At 36.4% G+C, this 27906-nt stretch overlaps 1 protein-coding gene across 3 annotated transcripts; it reads right to left on the reverse strand.

The window, feature by feature from the left end:
• Positions 1 to 1521: 1521 nt before the first annotated feature.
• Positions 1522 to 27873, reverse strand: zdhhc16b (zDHHC palmitoyltransferase 16b). Of its 3 annotated transcripts, none has more exons than XM_030121624.1 (10): positions 27705 to 27870; positions 20826 to 21135; positions 18869 to 19063; positions 17128 to 17216; positions 17009 to 17037; positions 16796 to 16929; positions 8127 to 8212; positions 7908 to 8031; positions 6331 to 6401; positions 1522 to 2328 (listed from the first exon to the last, which is right to left on the reverse strand). In XM_030121624.1, exons 2-10 carry the CDS (start codon positions 21093 to 21095, stop codon positions 2226 to 2228), a joined length of 1101 nt encoding a protein of 366 aa, XP_029977484.1. In that variant the 5' UTR covers positions 21096 to 21135; positions 27705 to 27870; the 3' UTR covers positions 1522 to 2225. The 3 variants fall into 3 exon arrangements, with proteins under 3 accessions (XP_029977484.1, XP_029977483.1, XP_029977485.1); XM_030121623.1 differs by having other exon boundaries at positions 20826 to 21139; XM_030121625.1 differs by lacking the exon at positions 1522 to 2328 and having other exon boundaries at positions 6327 to 6401; positions 20826 to 21139; positions 27705 to 27873.
• Positions 27874 to 27906: the final 33 nt, after the last annotated feature.

Genomic DNA, 27906 nt, shown 5'->3' on the forward strand with positions numbered 1-27906 from the left:
AACAGCTGGAGAAGACCAAATTATTTTTTCTCTATTGAACCTTAAGTCTTTAAGTGATTTATCGGCATTTTTTATATCATATTGTGTATTTTGAGCTTTTTCCATTGAAAATTAGGCATTGTTGAGAAAATGGCAGTGTTTCCACGGTAACTACAGCGCCTCTGAACGTCCAAATGGGTCAAATCTGATGACCATGAAAAGATGACAAACTGTATTTTACACCAATTATTTCCATGTATTGATAGGATTAATTGATCAACAGGTGTTAAATAGTTTAGATCAGTAGATGGTTTAGGTCTTTAAGAATTAATATTTTGAAGTTCATAGTTTGGACAGACTCACTTTTCTGAGTGATGTCATACAACACTGGAAAACATAAGAGGAGTTATCTAAAAGTGCTGTGTTTCAGATTTATTGTTCTTGCTGAGTGTAATAGTCTGTCACCTTGGGGAGTTGTGTTGAAGCCCTGCACCAGTTTGGCTGAATTCTCACTGAAGAACCCCCGGCGGCACATGATGCGTACATCTGCGTGACACACTGGGTTCAGGACGTCAGCGGAGTCGGTCATCAGCAGCGAAAAAATACAATTTTATTTTACCTCTGTTATTTTAACATATTGATAAGTTGAATGTTTTCATAAGTTTGTTGTAGATTGTAGATTACTTTAGTGGTCAACAGCTGTTTGGGTCTTCAAGGGTTAATAAACTAGAGCACAGGTGTCAAACATGCGGCCCGGGGCCAAAACCGGCCCACCAAAGGTTCCAATCTGACCCGCAGGATGAATTTGCAAAGTGCAAGTTAGGGCATCAAACTGCAAAATAATATCATAACCTATAAATAATGACAACACCAATTTTGAAACAAACATTAAATTATGAAAATGTTTACGTTAACAAACTATCCTGTAACAATAAAATGTGAACCTGAAATGTCTGAAGTAAATTAAGTGCAATTTTCACAATTGCCTGTTACTAAATGTTTTGAGCCTTCGTAGATCTGACCTGTAATGCACATGTATATGAATATAAATGATAAGTCGAAGTAGAATATTGATAAAATTGTACTTATATTTCTTTACAAATTTCATTTTTTTCAGGTTATTCACATCCTTTTTGTTTGGATAGTTTGTAAATGTAAATCTTGGCATAATTTAAAGTCATTTTTTGCACTAAAACCATTTGAAGTTGTCATTATTTATTGGCTATCGTGCCATTATTTGACTGGTCCGGCCCACTTCAGATTAAATTGGGCTGAATGTGGACCCCGGAAGAAGATGAGTTTGACACCCTCGAACTAGAGGTTTTATTCAGGTTAAGAACATTGTGTTTGTATTTATGACTGTGATCCAGATCAGATCACATTTTATGACCAATTCATCCAGAAAACCGACCTTGTCACATAAAGATGAACAAAGACGAGCCTCATTTTTGTGTGATTATAAACTAAAAACAGAATTCTGAAAATTACATTCGATTTCTGCAACGACCTCCTCCTAACTTGAACAAACCGGAGCTGTAAAAGGAGATATCAAACACAGGTTTTATTAAAAAGCCATACATTTCAAACTGGAGCACAGCTCCTCTTGGTCACAGATGATATCACAGCTTTACATCATGTTTCTATGGCAACTACAGATTGAACTCATCACTCATATAAACACTTGGGGGTGAAAAAGGTGGATGGTACGTCACAGTGCCTTGTATCGCTCGTCTAGTCAAAGGCTCATCAGTAGTGTGTATCAAGGCACAGCAGTGTACGTGTCAGTGTTTTAAGACACAAATTTGAGGGCGAAAAACACTTGATTTTCTTCTTCGCCTTAACACGGGAGATGAATTTCTCAAGTCACATATGTAAGAAATGTGAGTATCTGATTATGAAACAATACACGACATGTAAATAAGACTAAAAACCATCCAGATGATGCGTCATATCTGGTGTGATGTGATGCCACCCAGCAGCACCGTTTATAAATAGAACCCGGTCACCGTCTCAGTCCTTTGTGTTGACGAGGTTGCACTGAAGTGGATGAAGGAGGCTTTGTAAACAATCACTACTGATTATTTCCATCAAGTTTCACACTTGTGCAAAAACATTATGTCGTTTTTTTCTTTTGTTGTTGGTGATGCAGACAGATGGAGGGGGTTTCAGTACCCACAACACAGACACATGAGTGGAAATGCTTCAGAGTCTGCTTTTGATTGGCTGAGGCTGACAGGGGGGCGGGCTCAGATGGCCATGGGGTCTCTCCTGGTGAAGGTGCACTCCCACATGATGCCGTCTCCGTTGGGCAGGTGGGTGGACGGCAACAGGACCCGCGTGAACCAGTGACTGAGGACGACAATGACAACAGAGGATGTCACAGCTGGAAAGGCTTAGTCGACCTGAGTCATGTTTATGGATGAACAGCAGTGATGTCAGCAACACGGAGCACAGACACTCCTTTTATCATCCCTTCACTGTTTTATTACACTGGTCAACAACAAATTTATTGTTGAAGTTTTTGGAGCTGATTTAGGATAATTTTGGTGCTGAATCCAAAAATCACATTCATTTTGCTCAATCAGGTCAACTTTCTGAACTATGCTACATATTGGCTTTTGAACATTTTTGCTTACATTTATGGGCATTTTCACATCATATGATACAAAATTCTTTCATATTTCTTGCAATAAATGAGTTGTGAAGATTTTACTTTTGCCAATTTATGATTAATGTTTTTTTTAATATTACAGGTGAATGAAATGGCTTCGACTACAACACAGGTGTCAAACTCCGGTCCTCGGGGGCCAGTATCCTGCATGTTTTAGATGTTTCCCTCTTCCAGCACACCTGACGGTCGTTATCGGGCTTCTGCAGAGTTGGATGATAGGCTTATCATTTGAATCAGGTGTGTTGGAAGAGGAAAACATCTAAAACATGCAGGATACTGGCAATTGAGGATCTGAGTTTGACACCCCTGGACTGACACACACTGATCTGACTGGAGCCGTGAAAAAAATATTTAAGCCCATCTACATTTTACCATGAAGTGGCTGCTCTGCTGTAGCCTATTTGTGATTAGTTTGCTATCTAATGTTGTATTTTCATTACAATATTGCAATGTCTGGTGCATTTATGAAATTATACAGCGACAAGAAATAAAACATTCAAGATTTGTTCCATTTTTTTAATGATGGACACTATTTCCAAAACATACTTACATTATGTAATGGAGAAAAAGCTCATCTTTCGTGTATATACAGTAGCTTACAAACTACGAACAAATGCGAATTGAGCATCTTGTATTGAATTTGGCAAGAAAATGATCCATTTTGGTTTTTATGCTGTCAAAATAATTTTCTTCTGCTTAAAGCCTGCGCATTTTTGCAGATGGACAAATTTAGAATAGATTTAGGCCTATAAAAATGTTAAAAAGTAATGACTCATTCAGTTCATTTCAAAATGTTCCTTATGTTTTTTGACCAGAGGAGAAAAATAGAGAGAGACTAATGAGCCATATGTGGCCCCGAAGCCACAGGCTGCCCACCCCTGGTCTGTTCAAATGATCATTTAATCGAAATAAATCGAAGAAAATAACACTGGTCAACAACAAATTTATTGTTTAAGTTTTTTGAGCTGATTTAGGATCATTTTGGTGTGCTGAATCCAAAAATCACATTCATTTTGCTCAATCAGGTCAACTTTCTGAACTATGCTACAAAATTCTTTCATATTTCTTGCAATAAACGAGTTCTGAAGATTTTACTTTTGCCAATTTATGATTAATGTTTTTTTTAATATTACAGGTGAATGAAATGGCTTCGACTAGAAGATCTTGCAAAAATAAGCCTGACGTATTCTGCTACATCTGCGGTGAATACACCATTGTACCTAACAGGAATCAAGTCACAAGTTTCATAAAGTGTGCTTACCAATCTTATTTTGGTATTAATTATTATATTTTGTGAGAAGATCAAATTTTTCAAAATCAAATGAGCAAAAAAACCTGACCTGATTGAGAAAAACAGATGTCATTTTTGGATTTAGCGGTGCAAAACAGTCCTAATTCAGTTGAAAAAACCTAGACAACCTGCAAAAAACAGTTTTTTGTAACCCAGTGTTATTCTAGACCAGGGCTGTCAAACATACGGCCCACCAAACGGTCCAGTCCAGCCCGTGGGATGAATGTGTAAAATGCAAAAATTACACTCAGTCAATCATTTCACATTAGGAGCAAAATAAAGCTCTACTTTGGGCTCAAGTGGGTCAGATCAGTAAAATACTATCATAATAACCTACAAATAACGACAAGTCCAAATTTTTCCTCTTTGTTTTAGTGTAAAAAACAGTGAAATTACATGAAAATGTAATTTTCACCAAAAATATGAACAACCTGGAATGTCCTAAGAGAACTAAGTGTAATTTTACCAATATTCTGTCTGTTACTAAATGTTTTGTGTAATTGTACAGGGTGGGGAAGCAAAATTTACAATATGTTGAGGCAGGGATTGAAAGACGGTGTATGACCAATTAGTTTATTGAAAGTCATGAGAATTTAAATCTTCAAATCATAGTTTACTGCATTTCTAACGCTCTTGTTGTCTACCTCAAGTTCATTTGCCATTTTTCTCATGGATTTGGTTGGATCCTTTGGGATTTTGGATTTGAGAGCTTTAATAAAAGCTTTGGTACGTTTTTTGTTGCTTCCTCCACTTCCAGACTTTCTGGTAATAGTTTTGCTCATAGTCATTCTCTTCTTTCCATTATAAACAGTCTTTATGGACACTCCAACTATTTTTGAAATCTCCTTTGGTGTGACGAGTGCATTCAGCAAATCACACACTCTTTGACGTTTGCTTTCCTGATTACTCATATGGGCAAAAGTTTCTGAAAAGGTATGGATAATAGTGTTAGGTATGATTATGACATCAGTATATGTTTGGTTTCAAAACAATTGACGTAGTGCCTGCTGAGAAAAAACAACTAAATGTTCATTGTAAATTTTGCTTCCCCACCCTGTAGATCCACTGTGATCTGTATGTTTTAATGCACATGTGGAAATGATAAACTGAGGCAGAATATTGTTCAAATTGCACTTATTTTTCTTAATACAGGGTTTCTGCAGGTATCAGCAAATCTAATTTAACGCTTTTTTTTGCTTTTTTTTTTATTATTTCAAATTATACATTTACAAAAACATGCGCTTACACACAAGGAACCACACAGACACAATATATACAAACAAATTATACAACAAACCTACAAAACCAATTAACCCCCCCCCAAAAAGATGAAAAAAACTAAAACAAACCAAAAAAAACAACCCCCCCCCCAAAAAAAAAACCAAAACAAAACAGCAAGATAAATAATGTTATTAACTCCTCTTTACAACACTCAGGGTTGATTAAGAGTTAATATAATATTATACTAACAACACATTAATTTAAGGCTTTTTAATGCCACTTTAAACACATTTAATGCCCATGTCCAACTGCAGATACAGTTTTGTTTATAGTTTTATAATGGTTTTCCGTCAACAGGCTTTAACCAGGTTCTGAATAGCTCCTCCTCCAATCACTTCTACTGAAACTTTCATTTTTCCAACATTTGCTAATATTCCCTCCACTCTTTCACCACAGCATGAGAACGCTCATGGCACATTGTATTCCAAGCTTCTGGTGTTGTGACTTCGTGTATCGGTCATAAACAATAGACAGTTCAAGGGTTCCACCTGTCAATCATCACACTATACTGCCGATCAAATTATTAAACGTTTATATAATCAAAATAAATCATGAATAACAAAACTTTTTCTCCCATCAAGTGTATTTAATGTTTTAATGCCTTTGACATCTAATTTAATGCTTTTTTAATACCATTCAAGGCCTTAATTTGCATGAAATCTATTTAATGCCTTTTAATGCTTTTTAATGACCTGCAGAAACCCTGTCATAAATTACAGTTTTTTCATGGTTGTTCATGTTATTCACATTTTTTAAAGGACAGTTTATAGATGTAAACATTTCCATAATGTTATGTTACTTTTTTGTGATAAAACACATTGGAAAGTTTGGAGTTGTCATTATTTATATATTATTATGTTATTATTTTACTGTTCTGACCCACTTCAGATCATACTGGGAGGATGAACTAATACGACTTGGACAGCCCTGTTCTAGACCAAGGCTGCCAAACTCATTTCAGTTCAGGTTCCACATTCATTCCACTATGATCTCAAGTGGGTCAGACCAGTAAAATAATAACATAATAACCTACAAATAATGACAGCTCCAAAGTTTGTGATGAGCGAATGAGATGCCTGAGGGTGGGAGTGGGTGTGGCTGAACTCACCTCCTTTTCTCCACACCAAACAGTAACTTCCAGTTGTTCATTTTACCGTGGTGATATGGATTCCTGAACACCTAGATGAGAGCAAAACCAACAATCAACCTGAGGAAAACGACTGACTGAAGATGTGACATATACAGTAGAGCTGAAATGATTATGTGATTAAACAACTTGAATCAAAATTATTTTTAAAATGTTTTAAATGATGTGATTACATTTTCCCGAATCAAAGCTTTTCTTAAATTTTGCTGCTGTTAAACATTGATTCCACTGTTGTGTTTCACACAGATGCTTATCAGATGCAATAAACTTTGAAGCTTTCACACGAACTTTACAAAAAGGAGTCGGTTTGTTTCAGCTGGATGTTAGTTCAGTTGGTATAAGTTGGATCCAAATGTGTCGAAGGCTGCACTGACATTGTTTGTAGATGTTATTGGACTGGTTTGTTGTTGTTTCTAACTGTAGATATTTTTGGACTGAACTTATATAGTGCATTTTCTACACCTTAATGGTGCCCAAAGTGCTTTACAGATATTTAGATATTCTTATATATACTTTTATACTGTTATTACCTCTGCCAAGGAGGTTATGTTTAGATCGGGGTTTGTCTGTTTGTTTGGTTTTTTGTTTGTTAGTAAGATAAATCAAAAAGTTATGGATGGATTTTGATGAAATTTTCAGGAAATGTTGAGACTGGCACAAGGGAAAAAAATAATTAAATTTTGGTGGTGATCGAGGGGGAACTGATCTACCTGTGCGGAGGTCTGCGCTCTCTGAGGGCTTTTCTAGTTGTTGTTATTTCTATATAGATATATTTTTTCTGTATCCTTTCACTTTTATACTTTTTGTAGTAGTAGTTTCAGCTGGTTCTGGAATAAAGGACAAGTTGTTTGTCATTTTCAGACATGTCTGTTTCGCATTTTTACTATTTTTGCCTATTCAAATAATCATTTAATCTAATCAAATCAAAGAAAACAATCGATATATTAATCGATTACAAAAACAAATGGTGCCAGGCACACCAAACCCCACCCCTCGCATGTATTGTAGCTTATTTTGTCATCGATCCAGCTGATGTCGTCATGTCTGTGTGTGTGCTGATGACAGCATATCAATTGCCTCTATATATGTGACAAGTTTGAAGCAAATTTAAACAAAATTGATGTTTTATAGACATTTGAAATGTCACCCATTACAAGTAAATGGGAGAAAAAAAGATTTTACAAATTCATAAAAAATTGGAACTTTGACCTACTTTTCCCAAAATGTAATCACATTTGTTCTGGGTCACTGGCAATTTATAAACCAGATTTGGTATGAATTCAACCAATAGTTTTGCTGCTAGAGTTAACAAACAAACAAACAAACCGAACCAAAAACAATACCCCTTGCCTCCCCTTCAGAAGGTGGAGTAATAATCAATAGCTGCAGCTCTATTCACAGCACTTTTTTTTTTTTTTAATATATTTTCTTGTGTTACAGCCTTGTTCCAAAAAAGATCAAATTAATTTTTTTAGCTCAAAATTCTACACACCAGACACACTCTAGTACATACACCTGTCCTGCTCCACCTTCCATACCTTGCCCTTCTCTTTCAGTCTTTTGGTCTCTTTTCGATTGATGTGGCGCTCGACGCTGGTCTCTCCTCTGCTGATGAGGACGCCATGCCACAGGGTGAGGCCTCCCAGCGCCACCGCCACCGAGCTGCGGAGATCAGAGAGGAATGACAGTGTGAGGCGTCTGCTCCGAGTGACTACGAACCCCTGAAACCTGAGCACGAAAAGCAAAGAGCTGCTCACCTGGTCAGCACCCACAGGAAGATGATGCTCTTGTGAGCTGTGGTCTCTCTGAAGGTGTATTCTGGAGGAGATGTCTGATAGTAACTCTGATGACACAAACACACAGGTGAAGAGGGTTTCCTTCAGACTCAGCTTCAGGTTTGATCTGTTTTTCTGGGGACATGTTAACTCTAGAGGTGTGTATTAGTAAGAATCTGGCGATACGATACAAATCACAATACTGGGAATCACAATACGATATATCACGATATATCATGATACTGTTAAAAAGGCCATTTTTTTGTGTCTTTCTTTTTTTAAAATGATTATTTCCTTGAATAATTGAATTACACCAGAAATCTGCACAAATACTAAAGACATTTTTATTTGATCAGAACAGGATCTAATGCTATATCCCAAAATTTTCCTCTGGTCAAACTTAAATAATGTTTTACAGACATTACAGTTTAAGATCTTGTTCAAATGTTCATATTTTATTAGTTCAGAACTAACATCATAACATTATTTTTGTGCAATCCCAACAAAGGAACTAACATTATTTAATAAAAGAGTGTTAAATAATGATAAATAAAATACAGATGACAAAGAAAAACAAAAAACAAAAATGAACCTCCACAATATCTGCATTTGAATAAATACCTAAAAATATCAATACAGTACTTTTTAATATCGATACAGTATTGTGAAATGAAATATCGCGATATATTGCAGGACCGATATTTTCTTACAGCCCTAGTTAACTCTGTCACAGTTTTTCCCTAATTGTTAAGAAGAATCAGGTTCAACAGAAGCCACTTTTCAGTCTGCATTTCAACAGACTGTTGCATATATCGTTAGCCTCATAGTATAACCATCTAACTCATCCATATATGGACAAAAGTATGTGGACACATTGAATTCAGGTGTTTCTTTTCTAACAGGGGTCTGGGATACAAAATAATAAATGATAAATGTCATAATATAGTTTTATATTGGGATAAATATCATTGCATTGGTTAGTTTGGTTTAAATAGTTAGCTTTGTTTCCAAATGCCTCTGAGATGATTTGTACTTAACTTCTCTCAACATTGATTTTGCTTTTTTTATCCATGACTATGATTTTAAATGTCCTTCCTCTAAATTTCTAAAATATTTTCATTCTCTGACTGTAAATAATAATTTTCTACCACAACTAACCATCTACTTTCTTCACATCTCACTGAGGAAGAAAAATCTCCCATTAAACTTTAAGTAAATATTGATATTTCTAAACTACAAGGACATAAATATTGAGACACATCATGTCTACAGCTGTAAGATGTCCTGTTCATGATGATTGGACATAGAAACATCAATGTAAATAATCAATATGATATTTATCCCAATATGAAACCATATTATGCCATTAATTATTTTTTGTTTTGTATCCCAGACCCCTGTTAGAAAAGAAACACCTGAATTCAGTATGTCCACATACTTTTGTCACACTCTGAACACACTCAAATCACTTCATATATGTCTCAACAGTTTGCCCAGTGGTTTTCCTTTTGTATCAGTAATGCCAATAAATTCAGGAGAGAACAGAAAAAGATTAAAGACTAGAAACAGGATACAGCTGAACGGAACATCTGAGTCAGTGATTCCCAAACTTCTTCAGCTCGAGATCCAAAAGAGAAAACTGGTGTCTGACTGGAATCTAAACTTACAAAATGCCATGAATTATTATGGATCTACATTTTTACCAAGTCTTCTACCATCAAAATACAATGTTTGAAAGTCTATTATTAGCTGGAATGGGCTCCAGCACCCCCACAACTCTGGCAAAATGAATGAATGAATACATCTTAAACATCATATTGTCACATCATATTCATCCGGATACATTTTTACATCATTTTAACCACATTACACCTTTCAGTAGTTAAAGTGAACATTTCTAACCTCTTTCATCTGTTTTCTGTAGGAAAATGAACCCTCTTATCATATTATCGGTCAGAAGATTAAAAACTGGGTCCCAACCCAAGGTTTGGGAAAAGTAATTCATCAGTATATGTGGAACTAAACAGAGAAATACTTATGGGTGGAAGGGATTTTCAACCTTTGAACTATTATTATTATTATTATTATTAGGTTATGTTTTCATCGGGGGTTTGTCTGTCTGTCTGTCTGTCTATCTGTCTGTCTGTCTGTCTGTCTGTTTGTCTGTCTGTCTGTTTGTCTGTTAGCAAGATTACTCAAAAAGTTATGGATGGATTTTCATGAAATTTTCAGGAAACGTTGATACTGGCACAAGGAAGAAATGATTCAATTCTGGTGTTGGGGGTGGGTGGGCCATCTGCCTTGGAGGAAGTCTGCGCTCTCCGAGTGCTTTTCTAGTTTTTCAACTGTCCATTTTCCATCTATATTCTCATTCAGTCACAGCAGCGTTACCTGACACTAGGGACGTAACGATTACCGGTATAATGATAAACCACGGTAAAATTGCAGACGGTTAGTATTACTGTTTAGATTCTAATTTTCATGATAATTGTGTTTGATTACTGCACTTTTAGGGGAAAAACCCTATGTAAAGATCTGCTTTTATGTCAAATGTTTGAGTATAGTTTTAATTTATTACAATTTTGATTTTATATTCCTAATATTTGGAACCAATATTCACTTTTAAAGTCTTTGAAAAAGTTCATTAAACATCTGTGTGTTATTTATGCAATAAATTATATACATTTTTCAAATCAAATCTGATTTTATATATTTTTGTGTTTTTTTGTCCTTTTATGTTTTTATAGTAAGTTAAAGTGAAAAAAATAATAGACAGATGATATAGATGAAGTTGTGCTGAAAAAACAGATCCCAAACATGGGTATCGTAAACATTTGTTTATATAGTATATAAAGGCAAAATCAAAAGGACTGAAAAACGGACAAAATAGGCTCAGACCACTAAGGGTTAATATTTGAATGTTTCTGCAACAGAAGGTACATTGTGCCAGTTATTTTGTTTTTAGTTTTAAATACAACTTGTTTGTATTCTATCTATCTATCTATCTATCTATGAAAAAGAAACTAGAACAACTCAAACTTGATCTGGAAAATGGTCAAACAGTGTCCATAAGGTGTCATCTTTAATGGACATTTGTATGTTGTTGTATGTTTGTATGTTTACATGTTAATATTTGAATGTTTCTGCCAACAGAGAGTGCATTGTGCCTATTATTTTATTTTATTTATTTATTTATTTAACTACAACTTGGTTAAATTATTTCAGTGTGTGTATTAGTACTTTTTGAACATTTTGAGCACAATTTCAACAATACCACAATAATAATGATCACCGTGATAATTTTGGTCACAATAACCATGATATGAAATTTTCATATCGTTACATCCCTACCTGACACTGATATTTTGTAAGGTGACAATTAGCCAAGATGTATGGACTGAGGTTTTGAAGCAGATCCATTGTTCCCCTATGTGTGCACGTCATTCTCTAATTCAGTTTAAGACTGTACATCAGGCACACATATCAAAGTCCAAACTGGCTAAAATGTTTCCCCAAACTGATTCTACCTGTGATAAATGTAAAACCAGTAAGGTGACACTGTTACACATGTTCTGGTCCAGTCTTGAACATTACTGGAGGAGTATTTTTGAAGCACTCACTACTGTACGAGGAGTTAGGATCACCCTTGACCCTTGACCCTTTTACAAAATTGTTTGGCATCGTTCCTGGAAGGCCGCAGATACCTGCAGGTGGACACAAGATGATTGCCTTTAGTACTCTTTTGGCACACCGCCTTATTCTTTCAAGGTGGAAGGAACCTGCCCCACCTTCTGTTGGACATTGGGTCAGAGAAGTGATCTCCAATCTTAAACTCAAAAAAGTCTGATATACATTACGTGAATCTGAGCATAAGTTTCATAAAGTGTGCAAGTCTTTCTTAACCTTTTTTTAACAATCCTACAATTCATGTATATGGCCCTTAACAAGTGAAGATGAATGTATCTATGTAACACTCTGATCTGTAATTATTTATATCTACAGTGCCATATTGTATATGCACACAGATCTGGTGACAGCAAGGGGTTTGGGAGGGTTAAGTGGGTTTTGTTTGTGTGTATGTGTGTGTGAGTACCTGTGTGTATTCTGTATTTTGAAATTCAATAAACATATCTAAACAGGATATTTTGTAAAATGTCCAGAAAATTGATCCAGATTTCAACAGCACACAAGAAATACACATACTACAATTTTTTTTAGACATATGCCAGAAATGGACAAAGAATAACTCTGATTAAATAAAGTAAAACATGCTGACAAAATGTTTCCAAAAAAAAAATAAATAAAAAAAAATGCTGAAGCCCTAACGCCTTCTAAATGACTGATTTTGAAGGAAAGTAATAATGTTTTTTTTTTTAAGGTTAATTTTATTTTCCCTTCCAGTTTTATATCCTGATTGATTCATTCATTTACCCATTTATTACTCTGACTTGGAGGTTCAGTTCATCCATTATCTCCAGACTGATAAAGTCCACAATAGCACACTTCCAACGGTGTTGAAATGCATGTGGAGGACTGTGATCTGGGATGGTTATTTGGCTCAGTTTTTTTCCTCTTTAATCTATGAATGTATCAGCTTTTAAGAATCCACTTTGGGTCGACTTCTGGTTTTTTTGTTTGTTTATTTTTTATTGTAGCTTCAATGGTATAAAAAAAAAGCATTAAAAAATGTGGTTAACATGGTTACTGAATGAATATTGAGTGAAAGTGATAAATAATGACAGAACCCAGTTGGTCCACATAGACGTCTTCACTGAAGTAATCCAAAAAAACAAGCCCTTTGTGCTGGATCCTGTTTCTTGGGAAATACTGTGATCTTTGTTTACCATCTGGCTCACACACACCTCTGACATGCAAGACCTTCATGGTTCAGTGGTAATTGTAAGATCAGAGAGGGAAAAAAAGATCCCTTTCATGTCTCCTGTTTCGCTCTTCATTTGCCATCTGAGCTGGAATTACAGTCACTTACTACCGTCTGGCAGGTGCGTTTAAACATTTCACCACAGCTCCTCCCACACAGTGACGAGGTTACACAGAACATTTCCAAATTATTCATCCGGCTAAACATCAGCAAACCACAACAACTGGTAACATTTCCTCTTACTGAGTATTTACAGAGTACATACGTGGCAAATGACTGGAAAGTGTTGGGTGGATACACTCTGTTATAAAGTCAGTATGAACAGAAAAGCTACTGCAGCTGAAATATGCAAAAAGAGATAGCGGTCTGTTATTGTCAGAGTGAGGGGGGGGGGGTAGTGAAAGTGAAACTGAAAACGCTTTACTATTCCTCTAACTCTCCGGGCCCACTCCACTGCTGTATGGGCCCCTCGTGAATGCTGGGCACCATGAATTTATCATGTTTACCTCCCTTAACGGCACCCCAGTCTGTCCTAAAAGTCACTAGAAGTTACTAAAGGACATCATCACCTAATTTGCATAATATAAAATGGTCATATCATTATAATAAATGACGTAGGACAGAGGAATAACATTGTGTTTGAGAAAAAAAAGTGAGAATAAAAACAGCCTAAATATGTTTAGAACTACAAATGAACTACACTCTGACAATTCTAGTTTTATTTCATGTTCCAGTTCCAACCGTCCTCCTTTATCTGGGCTTGGGGATCGGCTAAAGTGACCCAAAAGAGACACTCTGGACCAGTTACTGAGGTTAGTTATTGATTTATTGGTTTATTTTTTTCCTTCATTTTCTCCAGTTTGGTTTGGTTTTTAACCTTATGGTCCACTTAGGAGATGACAACAAGTCACAGTAAAACAGGAACATTTTTAATTTTCAGTCTACGTTAACAATCTAAATGGACCAAAAAGAGACAATAGAGAAAACTGTCAATGTCAATGGGACTGATTTGTTTTAGACAAACAACAATGCATGCTTTAACATCAGAGCCTCCAATAACACCAGAAAAAAGGGACAGATTTGTCACTAGTGGCTTTTTTGATAATGAGTCTCTAGAGGGGTTTGAAAAAAAATCACTAAATATACCAATAAAGTGTATAAGTGTGAAACACTGACTTTTCCATCTACAGACAGACTGTGGGTTTATATGACTGGGACACAGGAAATCATTTGGTGTCATTTAGAGGAAAAATGTGTGTTTTCATGCGTGAGTCACTTTACACAAGTTGCTAAAAGTTTCCAAACCAATTTTAAAAGTAGGCTAAATTTGTTGCTGGGTGCTTTTTGAAAAAACAAAGTTGCTACAGTAGTCTGAAAAGTTGTTAAATCTAGCAATAAAAGTACCAAGTTGGCATTAACTATTTCAAGGCAAGTCGGCAACCACCACCTCTGATCCACCACCAGTTCAAGTTCCAGCTGTATTTATCCAAGGATGATGGGTAATAGTGGAGGGTTTTCTTTCTATTTCTCTGCCTTATATAGTGACTCTTCTGTACCTGTGATTTCCTGATTCATATTTAATCTAAAATAAGTGTCATATCTATAATAAATGTCTTAAATTATACACTGCCTGGCAAAAACAGTTCAGTTCTTTAACCCTTTAACTGATGCAGTGATCACCTTCTCATTTTAAACCGGCAGTTTGATATAAGTATAAAGACTGGACTGTTTCAATGGATAAAGGTCTGATGAGTCCAGCCTGACCCTGTTCCAGAGTGATGGAGGCATCAGGGTTTTTCTGTTGAATTCATATCTGTCTGAAGACAGCAGACTCCAGCCTTTACATGTAAACAGGTTATGGGCTTTGAAGGGAAGACCCCAAGGCCATAAAAATCAGAACCTCTGTGATGATCTTTAACATCTTATCCATATCCTAACAAATTACAAATGACACCGCCTGATGAAATCTAACATTAACCCTCTATCAGTAATCAGTAAAAATGTCAAATATGACCACAAAATGAAACGCTGACATTAGAGTGGATATCAGGGAGAGCCCCACGTATACTGCTTTCAAAAGCCAGATTAAAGTATGACTAAGAAACAACCAAACATGTGAACACTAGCACTTTAAAGAGACCGCTGAATGTTTATTTTAATCCTTGACATGTAGGCACAAATCTCATTTTGTACTGTATTGCAATGTAACGTAATGTATTGTACTGCATTGTCTTTTAAGTAGTAATGTTTATTTTAGTCCTTGACATGTAGGCACAAATGTCACTTTGTCATATTGTAGTGTATTGAACTGCACTGTTTTGTAATGTATTACACTGTCTTGCTCTGTACTGCACTTATTCCATTGTATCGCACAGATCACTGTTGTTTATTACCTCCACCAAGGAGGTTATGTTTTTGCCGGCGTTGGTTTGTCTGTCTGTCCATGTGCAAGATAACTCAAAAAGTTATGGATGGATTTGGATGAAAATTTCAGGAAATGTTGATACTGGCACAAGGAACAAATGAGAAATAATTAAATTTTAGTGGTGATGGGGGGGGGCACTGATCTGCCCTGGCAGAGGTCTGCACTCTCTGAGTGCTTTTCTAGTTTATTAAGTGGGGACTGTGGATTAAAATTAGCACTGACGCTAACTCCAGCATATTTACATGTTTATTATGAAATGAAATGTATAAATATGTTCATTAATGTGCACTGTCCCGCCTGAATCTATCTATCTATCTATCTATCTATCTATCTATATATATATATATATATATATATATATATATATATATATATGTATAAAAAAAGAGAGTACATGGTCATATACTGCAATGGCAGTGAGATGAAAAAGGTTGTTATAATGGAAGTCAAGGGGGCATTTTTGTCCATGAGGGAAACCAGAGCGAGTATCTGACACTAAAAAAAATGCTGATGCAATCAAATCAATTTTGTTGCTAATCTTATCCAAGGATCTAATCATCACCAATATTCCACCCCCCTACTATTTATCATTTGGAAAATATTTAATTTTTTGTGTTTTTTTCCCTAATAAATCATTCATAATTCAAATGATTAAACTGATATTTAAAGGATTTAAATCCTGAAATTTTTTGAATATTTGGTAGTTTTAAGCAGAGCTGATGTTGTTTAAGAGATTTATGAAAAAAAAAGCACAAAAAAATGGATGTGGAGTGATTTTATAGCAGTTTTTTGTGCATGTACATTTTTGCCATGAAGGTAAAATGCATCATGGGAGTATAAAACACATGTAAAAGACATTGGGATTCAAAAATATAACAACTAAAAAGAGAAGTTCTTGCCAGATTTCATGCCAAAAGGTTCAACACATCCAAAATAACCACCAAATTAAAACATAATGTGCCCGCACTTGAAAACCCTCGGCCTTCAGTCCATGTCAAAGTTTTTGCACATACACATGGAAAGACAGACGGACAGACGGATGACAAACTGATGACAATACCCTGAGAAAAAATGGACAAAAATGCCAGAGGAGGACCTAAGTGTTAAATAATGGATTGTTTTGAGAAGTAAGTAACAGGTTGAGGTGTCAGCAGCTCTATAGTCACAGAGACGGACCTGAACGTTTACAACTTTTTTTCTTTACATTGTCATAAACTAAAGTTAAAAAACAACCAAACTCACCAGATGCATCGCTAATCTCTCTCATCACGGTTAAGAAATCCACTCTACTGAATCACAAGTCTACCTGTAAACATTAGAAGAACATTACCCCCAGCAGGGCCTCACCTCTACAGCGCTGTAGGCGTCCAGAAACAAGTTCCTACTGCTGATGCTGCAGTAGACGCAGCCCAGCGTCATGTAGAGGCAGAAAGAGAAGAAGTAGCGGTGGTTGAAATGGCCCACGCAGTTATTCAGCCAGGCTGGAAACATGTTCAGGTCAACACGGGACACAGGAAACACAATCCATTTTTCATTTTTTTTATATTGTTAGAAGGATACGACAGTGGTGGTCCATCTTCAAAACACATCTGTCAAATGAAATTAGTTAGAAAGAAGTTAGAAAACAGCTTTCACTGTAAAACAATGTGTGGAGCATGAGTAATGTGTGATGTTCTTACACGTTGCAGATGCTACAGTGGTGCGTCCTGGGTGGTTTTGGTGTGATACATTTCTTACAAATGGACACTGAGGGAATATGGATTTTATCCTGAAATAAGGGAGAAAAAAAACACCAAATATCAGAATTGATTCCAGTCTGTAACAGTGAAGATAAAACTACATCTAAACCACTGTTCACCTCATAAAAATAACATTTCTGAGAAATGGTAAAATGATTTTACCAAACATATGTAAGCTCTTCATTTTTGTTTTCAAGTTCAAATAAATAAATAGTAAAGCTTTCAGACCTAAATAATGCTGGGAGCCAGTATTTAGGTCTGCAACTAAGGGACATTTTCATGACTACAAAATGTTAAAAATAGAGAACAGATGTTTGTTATATTTTCCCATAGGTCAACATTTTAAATTTAGGAGTTAAACAGCAACCCAAAATCCAAAAAGAGTTTTATTATTATGTCATTTTATTAGAATTAAATCTCCATAAGATCTTTGCAATGAATGATTTTACATTATTTTTTTCTGCTTAAAGTGCATATCTTGTCATTTTTAGATATTTACTAACATTTCATAGCACACACACCCTCTCTTTTGTTGAAAAAAAAAAAAAAAAAAAAAAACTACTGTCAAGATTTACTAAAAAGCTGTGGCACAAAGTTAGCACTAGAAACATGTGGACACAATTATCTCTTCATCTGGTCTTATTGCATTTGTATTTGTAGGAGGAGAGTGTTTAAATGATTGCAGTAGTTAATTTACTGATGACTGCATCCTTATTTAATGCAGGAAAAGGCAGGTGTGAACCCATTTTGTGCCTGACAAAGCTGTGGTAGCTGCACAGGGAGGAGTCACTGCTGAAAACACAGAGCAGAGGTTCGAAGACAGAGGTTTTTCTCCACTTGTGCGCATTGACTTTGATATCAGAGGTGTTATGAGAGCAGATTGGTTACAAAAACAGTCTACATTTGAACCTGATCCTCATTAAAAGGGCTGTGCTCATAGACATGGAACAGTTCTAAACAGCTCCAAGAACTCAAGCAAAGAATTAATAAACTCAGCTTATGTTTTGTAAGGTTTCATGACATTCTTCACATAAAAATACATGAAATACATGAAATCTGCAGCTCAGTGGCATTCATATTTCATATCGTTGCTCATGGTTTTGTAGCCGCATGAGGTTTCCTTCCTACAACTGATAAAACTCTACCAAACTTATAGAATAAATGTTAGCTATTGCTATTGCGTCATTTCATCTTTTTTAGTGTCCTCTGTAGAACATGCCTTTCTCTCTCCTGTATTTATCTTTCTCTATGAACAGGTTGCAAGAATTTTAACCTAAGAAAATGGTTACAAACACCTCCAATTCTTTTGAAATCTCCTTTTGTTGCCTCTCAAGTTGCTGCTTACTGATAGAGAAATATGTGCGACACTTACAAATAAAAGCTGCATCTGTATTGTGAGTACAATCCCAGCATCCTCCACTTGTACATCTGGGTACAGTTTACACTGTGATAATTTACACTGTTCATGGTACCTTGGTCAGTATTGAAATGGATTTACTGGTGTGTGTTCATTATTACTCGATCACCCTCAGATCTGGACAGTCCAACTGTGCTTTTCTGGATTGTAACCTCATGATAAATTGCGCTGCTTAGTAAATCTGGTCCTTTAATGCTCAAATGTTGTTTAAGTACAGTACTGAGGACAGTATGTATTTGTAGGTACCAACAGTGTTTTCTTTACCTTGGGTGGGTGACCTGCGGAGGTGGTGGTGGCCTTGTAGTAATGGAACACCACCATGATGAGAAGCCAGTGTCCAATGCAGAGATGCCAACTAATCCAGTGCAAAGGGTAGGTGCTAAGGATTGTGGGTAGGACGAACAAGTAGACGATGACCAAAACTGACGTCGTAAGCAAGACAACGAGGCAGACGAACACCTGAAAGAAGAGAGGAAGGTGAGGAACAAGGGTGAGGAGAGTAAAAAGGAAGAATCTGAATACTTTATTAGGCTAATCCCAGGGGAGACTGTTGTGTGTTGGAGTTGCTCTGTGTAAATAATAATAGAAAGTAGCAGGAAAGAAATCATCAGTACTAAAAAAATACATATATAAAGCTCTATATACACACACACACATATATGTATATATATATATATATATATATATATATATATATATATATATATATATATATATATATATGTGTGTGTGTGTGTGTGTGTACATATATATATATATATATATATATATATATATATACACACACACACACACATATACAGTCAAACCTCAAATTATTTATTACCCCTCAACCAGCAAATTCTTTTGACCAGAGATGACACAGGCTTTTAGATAATAAGACAATGTACAAGAGGCATCATTGTGGAAAACAATATTTCTCAGCTTCTATTTACATTTAAACAAAAAGTGTCATGTTGAAAATTATTCATACCCATTGCAAACTGTCAAAGTAAATGGGAAAATCCAAGGCTCCATACCATTCCAAATAGTCCAGGCTGTTCTAAAGCATCCTATTTACTCTGATTCTTTGGGAAAAGCTGTTTTAATCAACTCAGCAGGTGAAAAACCGCAGCTTTCTGCAGTTGGTTTGTGGACAGTCATGGTTAAGCCAAAGACAAAGGACCACACTGAGGACCTGTGGCTACTCACAAGTCAGGAACGGGCTATAAGGCCATACCTAAATGTTTTCAAGCTCCAGTGGCTACAGTGCAAAGTGATATTAAAAAGTCCAGGACGTTCCACACAATGGAAAATCTCAGAGGACGTGTTTGGAAGCCAAAAGTGACACCTGTGTTGGCCTGGAGGATAGTGAGAGAGGAGAAAAAGAAGAGGCACCAAGGCCATCCTGGAGAATCTGGGCCCTGCTGGTGGCAGACAGACCAACAGACACTGGACTCTGCTGGGTTCCAGCAGGGGGACGCCACTTCTCCAGATAAAGCAGACAAAAGCAAGCCTGGCCTTTGCAAATGCTCTTTTGGACAAAGAAGACTTCTGGTTTAGGGTCAGATGAAAGAAATATTAAATTGTTTGGCCACAATGATGTAGCTTTCATTCATTCATTCATTCATTCATTCATCTTCTGAACCCACTTTATCCTCACTAGGGTCAGGGGGGATGCTGGAGCCTATCCCAGCTACTTATGGGGGAGGCGGGGTACACCCTGGAGGAGTTACCAGTTCATCGCAGGGCTGACATATAGAGACAAACAACCCATCCCTCTCACATTCACACCTACGGGCAATGTTCTGCATTCAGTGCATGTGTTTGGATGGTGGGAGGAAGCCGGTGTACCCAGAGAGAACCCACGCAAACATGGGGAGAACGTGCAAACTCCACACAGAAAGGTGATGCAGCTTTAATTTGGTGTAAAATTGGAGACACCTTCAGTCCTAAGAACACCATCCTACTGTCAAACATGGTGGTGGGAACCTACTGATTTAGGGATGTTTTTCAGTCAATGGCACAGGGAACCTAATCACAATAAACAGCACCATGAGAAAAGATTCTCAACAACAACATCAGGCAGTCTGCAGAGAAACTTGGCCTTGGACACCTCTGAACATACAGTATATCATTGTGGACATCACATAATACAGAATTTCGGGTTTGAGTATGTGTGTGTATATACGTATATAATAATGAATAATTTGAATAAATTGAATAAAGACAAAGGACTCACCACTCCAAACCAGCGGGTAACATTGTCCACGATGCAGTAGACAGGTTCAAAGACACAGTCCAGGAGAGTGTCTGAGTTGCTGAGGCTGTTGAAGTACAGAGACTTGAGCAGCAGCTTCGAGTAGCTCCACAGCTCCAACAACTTGTTGTATATCAGAGTTTTGGCGCCCACACCTCGAGCCCCTCCATGAGGACGGCACAGCCGGCACCAGCGCAGCGCTAGACGCATGGCCCGGGAGAGCTGCCACCTCCAGCTGCTGCCCAAACGCATGCCACCGCCACTGCCTCCGCCTCCTCCTCTCCGACACACTCTACCTTCCAAACACACACAAACACACAAACACAAACCCCAGCAATTACAAATACAGGCAGCACAGAACAGCAGCTCTTCATATCGAAGCCTGACCACAGCTGGCGTGTCCTTCGTCATCTCTGCCTCAGAAACAAAACTCAAGGAGCTTCTTCTACACTTCCACAACTAACTGGAAGACTGAGCTGTGGTGGAAGAGGAGGCAGAAGACACCCTTCTTGGAAAACACTTCTGAGTTGGCATCCTCCATGTGGCACATGTCAGTCAAAGTAAACAAGGCCAGGGACTATCAGGTAATGAGCAGCATCCATCAGCCCCAACGAGCAAACTCACGTTAATAATTCACCATTAATGCGGGGCCCCAGGGCCAAAAACCCTCTCAGAAGTGGTAACCCTGTAAGAGGGAAATGCAAAGTGATGACTGTCTTAAGAAGCAAATAAAGTGAGTACCTGATCCCAGGGCAACATTTCATGAAAGTGAGTATTGGTTACATAGATAAGGGTTGATCAGGTTCTCCAAAATGGGATGGTATGAATAATGAGAGATGCTAATCGCTGCTCCTTATCTCTTTATCAGACAGTACAGACTAGAAGCACCCTGCACTTTCATTGCTGCCAGCTGCTACTTGACTATTGATGGTACTTAAGGCTGGAGTCCAACCCATATATCAGTTAGTTCTTTTCATGATATATATATATATATATATATATATGTATATATATATATATATATATATATATATATATATATATATATATAGAGAGAGAGAGAGAGAGAGAGAGAGAGAGAGAGAGAGAGAGAGAGAGAGAGAGAGAGAGAGAGAGAGAGAGAGAGAGAGAGATAGATAGAGATATATAAAAAATACATTAGAAACTTCATTAGTTGCAGCTCCACCCACCACCCAAATAAATTCTGATACTGAAATTGTCTTGTGCAATCCTGACATTCACCCTTTTTCACTTTATTAGAAACCAGTTAACTGCTGAACTGAGCACTTATGTCAAAATAAATGTGGAAATGAAAATCAATCAACTGTAAAACATCTAGGCAAGGCAAGTTTATTTGTATAGCACATTTCAGCAACAAGGCAATTCAAGGTGCTTCACACAGGACATTGAAATACAAAGACAGGGAAAAAGAAACACATTTAAAACATTATAAAAGAAACATGTAAAAGGTGATTAAAAACAGCAAGTAAGAAAACAACACATAAAATCCAAAAATATTAAAACATACACATATTAAAGTAAGAGTTGCAGTGCAGAGTTTCGAAAGAGAATATAAAATTTAAAAAGTAAAAAGCCTTTTAGTCAAAGGCAGCAGTGAACAGGTGAGTCCTCTAGGTGAGAACAAATTGTATATAGGTATTATTTTCCCTAAAACTTAATATTTCCAGTTAAGAGGCCTAATATTTGCCATGATATAGGCCTATCTGAACATCTTCACTCATTTCCTTTAGTCTCTATTGTTGTTTTGCTCGTGTAAAAAAGCCTGTGAATGCAATATTTCTAAATCTGATAAATACCTCAAGAGAAACACAGTAATTTGTTTTTGCTGTGCACATTTTTTTGGTTCCCATCATCTTTGCGGGCTGGCACAGTAGTGTGGTTTCACCTTGTGTTTTCCTGCTGACAATAACATTTTGCATCACTTTCAATATAGGTTTGTCTATCACATCTTTAGTTAAATAGATATTATGACACATTTGGACTTCAGTAACGGCCCTATATAATGCTGCAGTACTTGATAGTTTTTCAAAGTTAGTTGGCAAAAGTTCCATAATTCCCTTTCAGCATATTGTGACTCAAATGGTCTGAGAGAATGTCCTGCTTCTGCATCCATTCCTTGCCTGAATATTCAGGCTGTTGTAAATCTACCCCATGATGCAGGTTTCTGGCTAATCACAGGTGTTCTCAGACAGGTAGGAGGGTTAAACAGGTGACTGACAGCTGTAATTACCAATCACTGATCAATCAGATGTGACTTGGATGTGATTCTACTGCCCTGCTCTATGTCTTGAGTTGGAAAACCGGCTTCACTTTTCCATCTGTACTTACACTCAGCCTGTGGACTTAAAGGTGTTGATTTCAAAATTCTGCCATTTAACATCTGATTTTGGCTCCTGCATCTTTTTTGAATTACACAACATCATTAAATGACTGTATACTTCATATTTGTGCAGTAATTGATGATTCAGGTGTATGGTGGACCTTATCTCTCAAGAAGGAAATACAATAAATTTATCATACAGTAACTGATTTGGCTTTCAATTGGTAATTACATTTGTTCTATAACAGTAAACACATCATCATGAGGTTGTGGATTGTTTTCCTCCTTGTTTCTTTTTCTGACACTCACATTTTTTATTTATTTTTTTTTTTTTTACATTTTCTTGTCTTTGTTTGGAGGCTGTAATTGCTGCCAAAGGTGCATCAACAAAGTCTTGAACGAACACTGTGAATACTTATGTACATGTGTTTTATCTATCTATCTATCTATCTATCTATCTATCTATCTATCTATCTATCTATCTATCTATCTATCTAGATAGATAGATAGATAGATAGATAGATAGATAGATAGATAGATAGATAGATAGATAGATAGATAGATAGATAGATAGATAGATAGATAGATAGATAGATAGATAGATAGATAGATAGATAGATAGATACAGGGTGGGGAAGCAAAATTTACAATATTTTGAGGCAGGGATTGAAAGACAGTGTATGACCAATTAGTTTATTGAAAGTCATGAGAATTTATTTGCCAAAGGAAAATGTACATAATAGAAAATGTTTTTATTGTATGTGTCCTCCTTCTTTCTCAATAACTGCCTTCACACGCTTCCTGAAACTTTCACAAGTGTTCCTCAAATATTTGGGTGACAACTTCTCCCATTCTTCTTTAATAGTATCTTCCAGACTTTCTGGTAATAGTTTTGCTCATAGTCATTCTCTTCTTTCCATTATAAACAGTCTTTATGGACACTCCAACTATGTTTGAAATCTCCTTTGGTGTGACGAGTGCATTCAGCAAATCACACACTCTTTGACGTTTGCTTTCCTGATTACTCATATGGGCAAAAGTTTCTGAAAAGGTATGGATAATAGTGTTAGGTATGATTATGACATCAATATATGTTTGGTTTCAAAACAATTGACGTAGTGCCTGCTGAGAAAAAACAACTAAATGTTCACTGTAAATTTTGCTTCCCCACACTGTGTGTGTGTATATATATATATACATATATATACTGAACAAAAATATAAATGCACGACTTTTGTTTTTGCTCCCATTTTTCATGAGCTGAACTGAAAGATCTAAAACTTTTTCTGTGTACACACAAGGTTTATTTCTCTCAAATATTGTTCACAAATCTGTCTAAATTTGTGTTAGTGAACACTTCTTCTTTGCTGAGATAATCCATCCACCTCACAGGTGTGGCATATCAAGATGCTAATTAGACAGCAGGATTTGCCAGGTGTGCCTTAGGCTGGCCACAATAAAAAGCCACTCTAAAATGTGCAGTTTTATCACACAGCACAATACCACAGATGTCACAAGTTTTGAGGGAATATGCACTGGTCATGCTGACTTCAGGAATCTTCACCAGAGCTTTTGCCTGTGAATTGAATGTTCATTTCTCTACCATAAGCCATCTCCAAAGGTGTTTCAGAGAATTCATGAAGAAGACTGTGCGAGGAAAATGGTGGTCACACCAAATACTGACTGGTTTTCTGACCCCCCTGGACCGCCCAATACAGTAAAAGTGCACATTTTAGAGTGGCCTTTTATTGTGGCCAGCCTAAGTCACACCTGTGCAATAATCCTGCTGTCTAATCAGCATCTTGATATGCCACACCTGTGAGGTGGATGGATTATCTCAGCAAAGGACAAAGGAGAAGTGCTCACTAACACAGATTTAGACAAATTTATGAACAATATTTGAGAGAAATAGGCCTTTTGTGAACATAGAAAAAGTTTTAGATCTTTCAGTTCAGCTCATGAAAAATGGGAGCAAAAACAAAAGTCGTGAATTTATATTTTTGTTCAGTGTGTATATATATATATATATATATATATATATATATATATATATATTTTTTTTTTTTTTTTTTTTTTTTTTTATAAATTTGCAACACACAATCTTTTTTCAGTTTGTTATAACGAGGTATTGTGTGTGGAATTTTGAGGTAAAAGTGAATTTATCCATCTTAGAACAAGGCTATAACAAGAAAGTGTAAAAAAAAAAAAAAAAAAAAGTGTAATGCCGTGAATACTTTCAGGCTGCACTGTAAAAGATTAATTGACACAATAAATGTTTATCATTCCTACTTTTCCCACCTTGTTACTTATTAATGGGCATTAATGGGCTTGTTACTTCCACTGTCTGTTATGTATGTAATCCAGAAAGAAAGATATTGGAAAAAGAGGAAATTTGATCAAATCTGGTCTCATGGAAAACAATATGAAAGAGCAGTGATTCCACAAAAAACTGCACAAGGCTAGTGCAAGAGTTCAAGGCTGAAATATACATGCTGTGTACAGATGTGAAGGAAGAAATAAATATGCAATGCCCACTGCAGACACATTCCACCAATTTTTAATAAGATGTGTAACTGATTTCCATACTGTGTACCTGGCACTGACAGCAAAAGCATGAGAGATGGGCACACAGCAGGACCCCCTGGTCTCTATGGCAACCTGCAGGCCTAAATCTGGTCTGAGAGGAAAAGATGGTGAATCAGTCTGTGTGTCTGCCTCTACCCCACTCGGAGTTGGACAGGGATGAAAGTGTTTTGATACATTTTTACTTTTACCTCAGTTAATATTTTCTCATCAAATTAATTTGGAACATTTGGTAAGCCCTGGTAAGTTTTTCACAAGTTAGTCCAGAGTTACTCAGTCTCTACTGATTTATTAGCATCCGTGGGGAACCAGAATAGCCCAATCAGTCTACAGTGGCAACTATTCTAATTGTATCTTGGAATTTTCCTCACGAGTCCCACCACACTTGTAGACTGGCGTCATGAGTGTTAAACAAAAATATTTGTTCAGGTCTAGGAGAGATTTTTCATAAAGTCTTCACATTACACTTTGACCCTTGAATTCTTGTTAAACTACAATCTTTAAAATGGTTTCAGCTTTTATTGCAAAAGAGGTAAGGTGTGACACAAAAGCCCCAGATTCTGACCAATGACTTTACCTGGATCTGCCAAGTGAATAAACTTTCAATACATTTTATTTATGAATGCTTTATAACCTTCAATGACTATTACTGCAGTTTTACCAACATCAAACAACAGATTCCCTGGAGTATAGTGGCTAAAATCATCCAGAGGGAAATATAATTTTGGAAAATGTAATTTTATTGCAAAGCACACCAACTCTTCAGGAAATCCCATTAAAAGCAGGGTAAAATCTGGACTGAGAGGACTTCAAACAACAACTGAATTATGTAAATACTCTCAAGTGATGAAAAACACAGCAAATAATCTTAATCTTAATTCAAAAGAAAATTTTAAGAATGATCAGTTTTTCTAAGAGACTCCACTCATCTGCTCCTCTTTTCAAAAAATTCAATCTTCTCTCAGTTTTTGATGTGAACATTTGCCAGACGTGTGTCTTCATGTACAAATATGTTCACTTAACTCATATTCTTCCTAAAGTTTTTCACAATTTCTTTATGTTGTCTTCTGTTATTCACAACTTTCCGAGACGATTTTCAAGCATATTTGATCTTGCGTGCTGCCGAACTTCAGTCTGTCAGTATTCTCTGAAATATGGTGGACCAAATCTGTGGAATAATCTACGACCTGAACTTCAATCAACATCTACTTTATCATTATTTAAAAAGCATCTGAAAAAGACTGTAATTCATGAAAAAATGTAAGGCTGTATATCACTCAATTTGTATTTGATGATTTGTAATGTGGATTACATTTTTATTGTTTTTACTTTAGTTTATTATTTCAGTTATATTGTATTTTTTAGTTCTTTTTTTTTGTGTATTGTTCATTTCGGGGGAGGTGTTCATATAAGCCTTCTTTTGGCTTCTAACCTCTCCTGCACAATTCTGTTACTTGTTTGAATGTTGTTGTTTTTTCTATTGCTGTTTTATTTTGTGCAAATAAATTAACAAATTAACAAATATTTTTGTATTATAACAGAAATGTTACATATACTATGCTAATACTGAGAGTATTATAATAGCTAAATGCTAATGCAAAACATTATGACATGTAACTGGCTTTTGTGTCTACATCCTTTCTCCTGTCACCTAGCTATAAAACAGCATAGAGCAATCCACACAGTTCAGAGCTAAAACATCTATGTACGACCAACATATTACATATAAGAGCATGTAAATATCCACTTATAGGAGCTAACGTGTATTATGTAAAGTGCACTGTATCTTATTAATACCTTACCAACATTCTTCAAATTAGCTCCAGTATGTGTCATGGTTTAGCTAACTGCAGGCTGCCTTCAACCACTGTCAGAGGGCCAGTATTGTCTGTGTTGACTAAAAATAACATGCCAGACGTGACATTGAATCAGTTTACCTGGACAGGTGAAAAGGGTGGATAAGACAGCGGCTGGACGGTCAGATTAGGTCATGGTCGAGTTGAGCTGTTAGTGCTAGTGTGTTAGCTGAGCTGCTCCTTCACTACTGCAGCTGCTGCAGATCCCAACGCCGCTCACGAAGATCGTTTATTGTTAAAAACCCTCCTCCGATTAGATTAATGGGCCACAGCGACTGACGAC

The sequence above is a fragment of the Sphaeramia orbicularis genome, chromosome 19 (genome assembly GCF_902148855.1).
Source record: "Sphaeramia orbicularis chromosome 19, fSphaOr1.1, whole genome shotgun sequence".
In the NCBI taxonomy this organism is placed as follows: Eukaryota; Metazoa; Chordata; class Actinopteri; order Kurtiformes; family Apogonidae; genus Sphaeramia; species Sphaeramia orbicularis.

What these genes read in the sequence shown, in the direction of transcription:
- zdhhc16b (XM_030121624.1), bottom strand. Translation starts at nt 21,095, where the DNA reads ATGCGTTTGGGCAGCAGCTGGAGGTGGCAGCTCTCCCGGGCCATGCGT. An exon ending in ACGCCTACAGCGCTGTAGAG is followed by an intron (nt 8,213 to 16,795) that starts GTGAGGCCCTGC and finishes TTGTGTCATCAG; the next exon opens with AGTTACTATCAGACATCTCC. An exon ending in GACTGAAAGAGAAGGGCAAG is followed by an intron (nt 6,402 to 7,907) that starts GTATGGAAGGTG and finishes GCTCTCATCTAG; the next exon opens with GTGTTCAGGAATCCATATCA.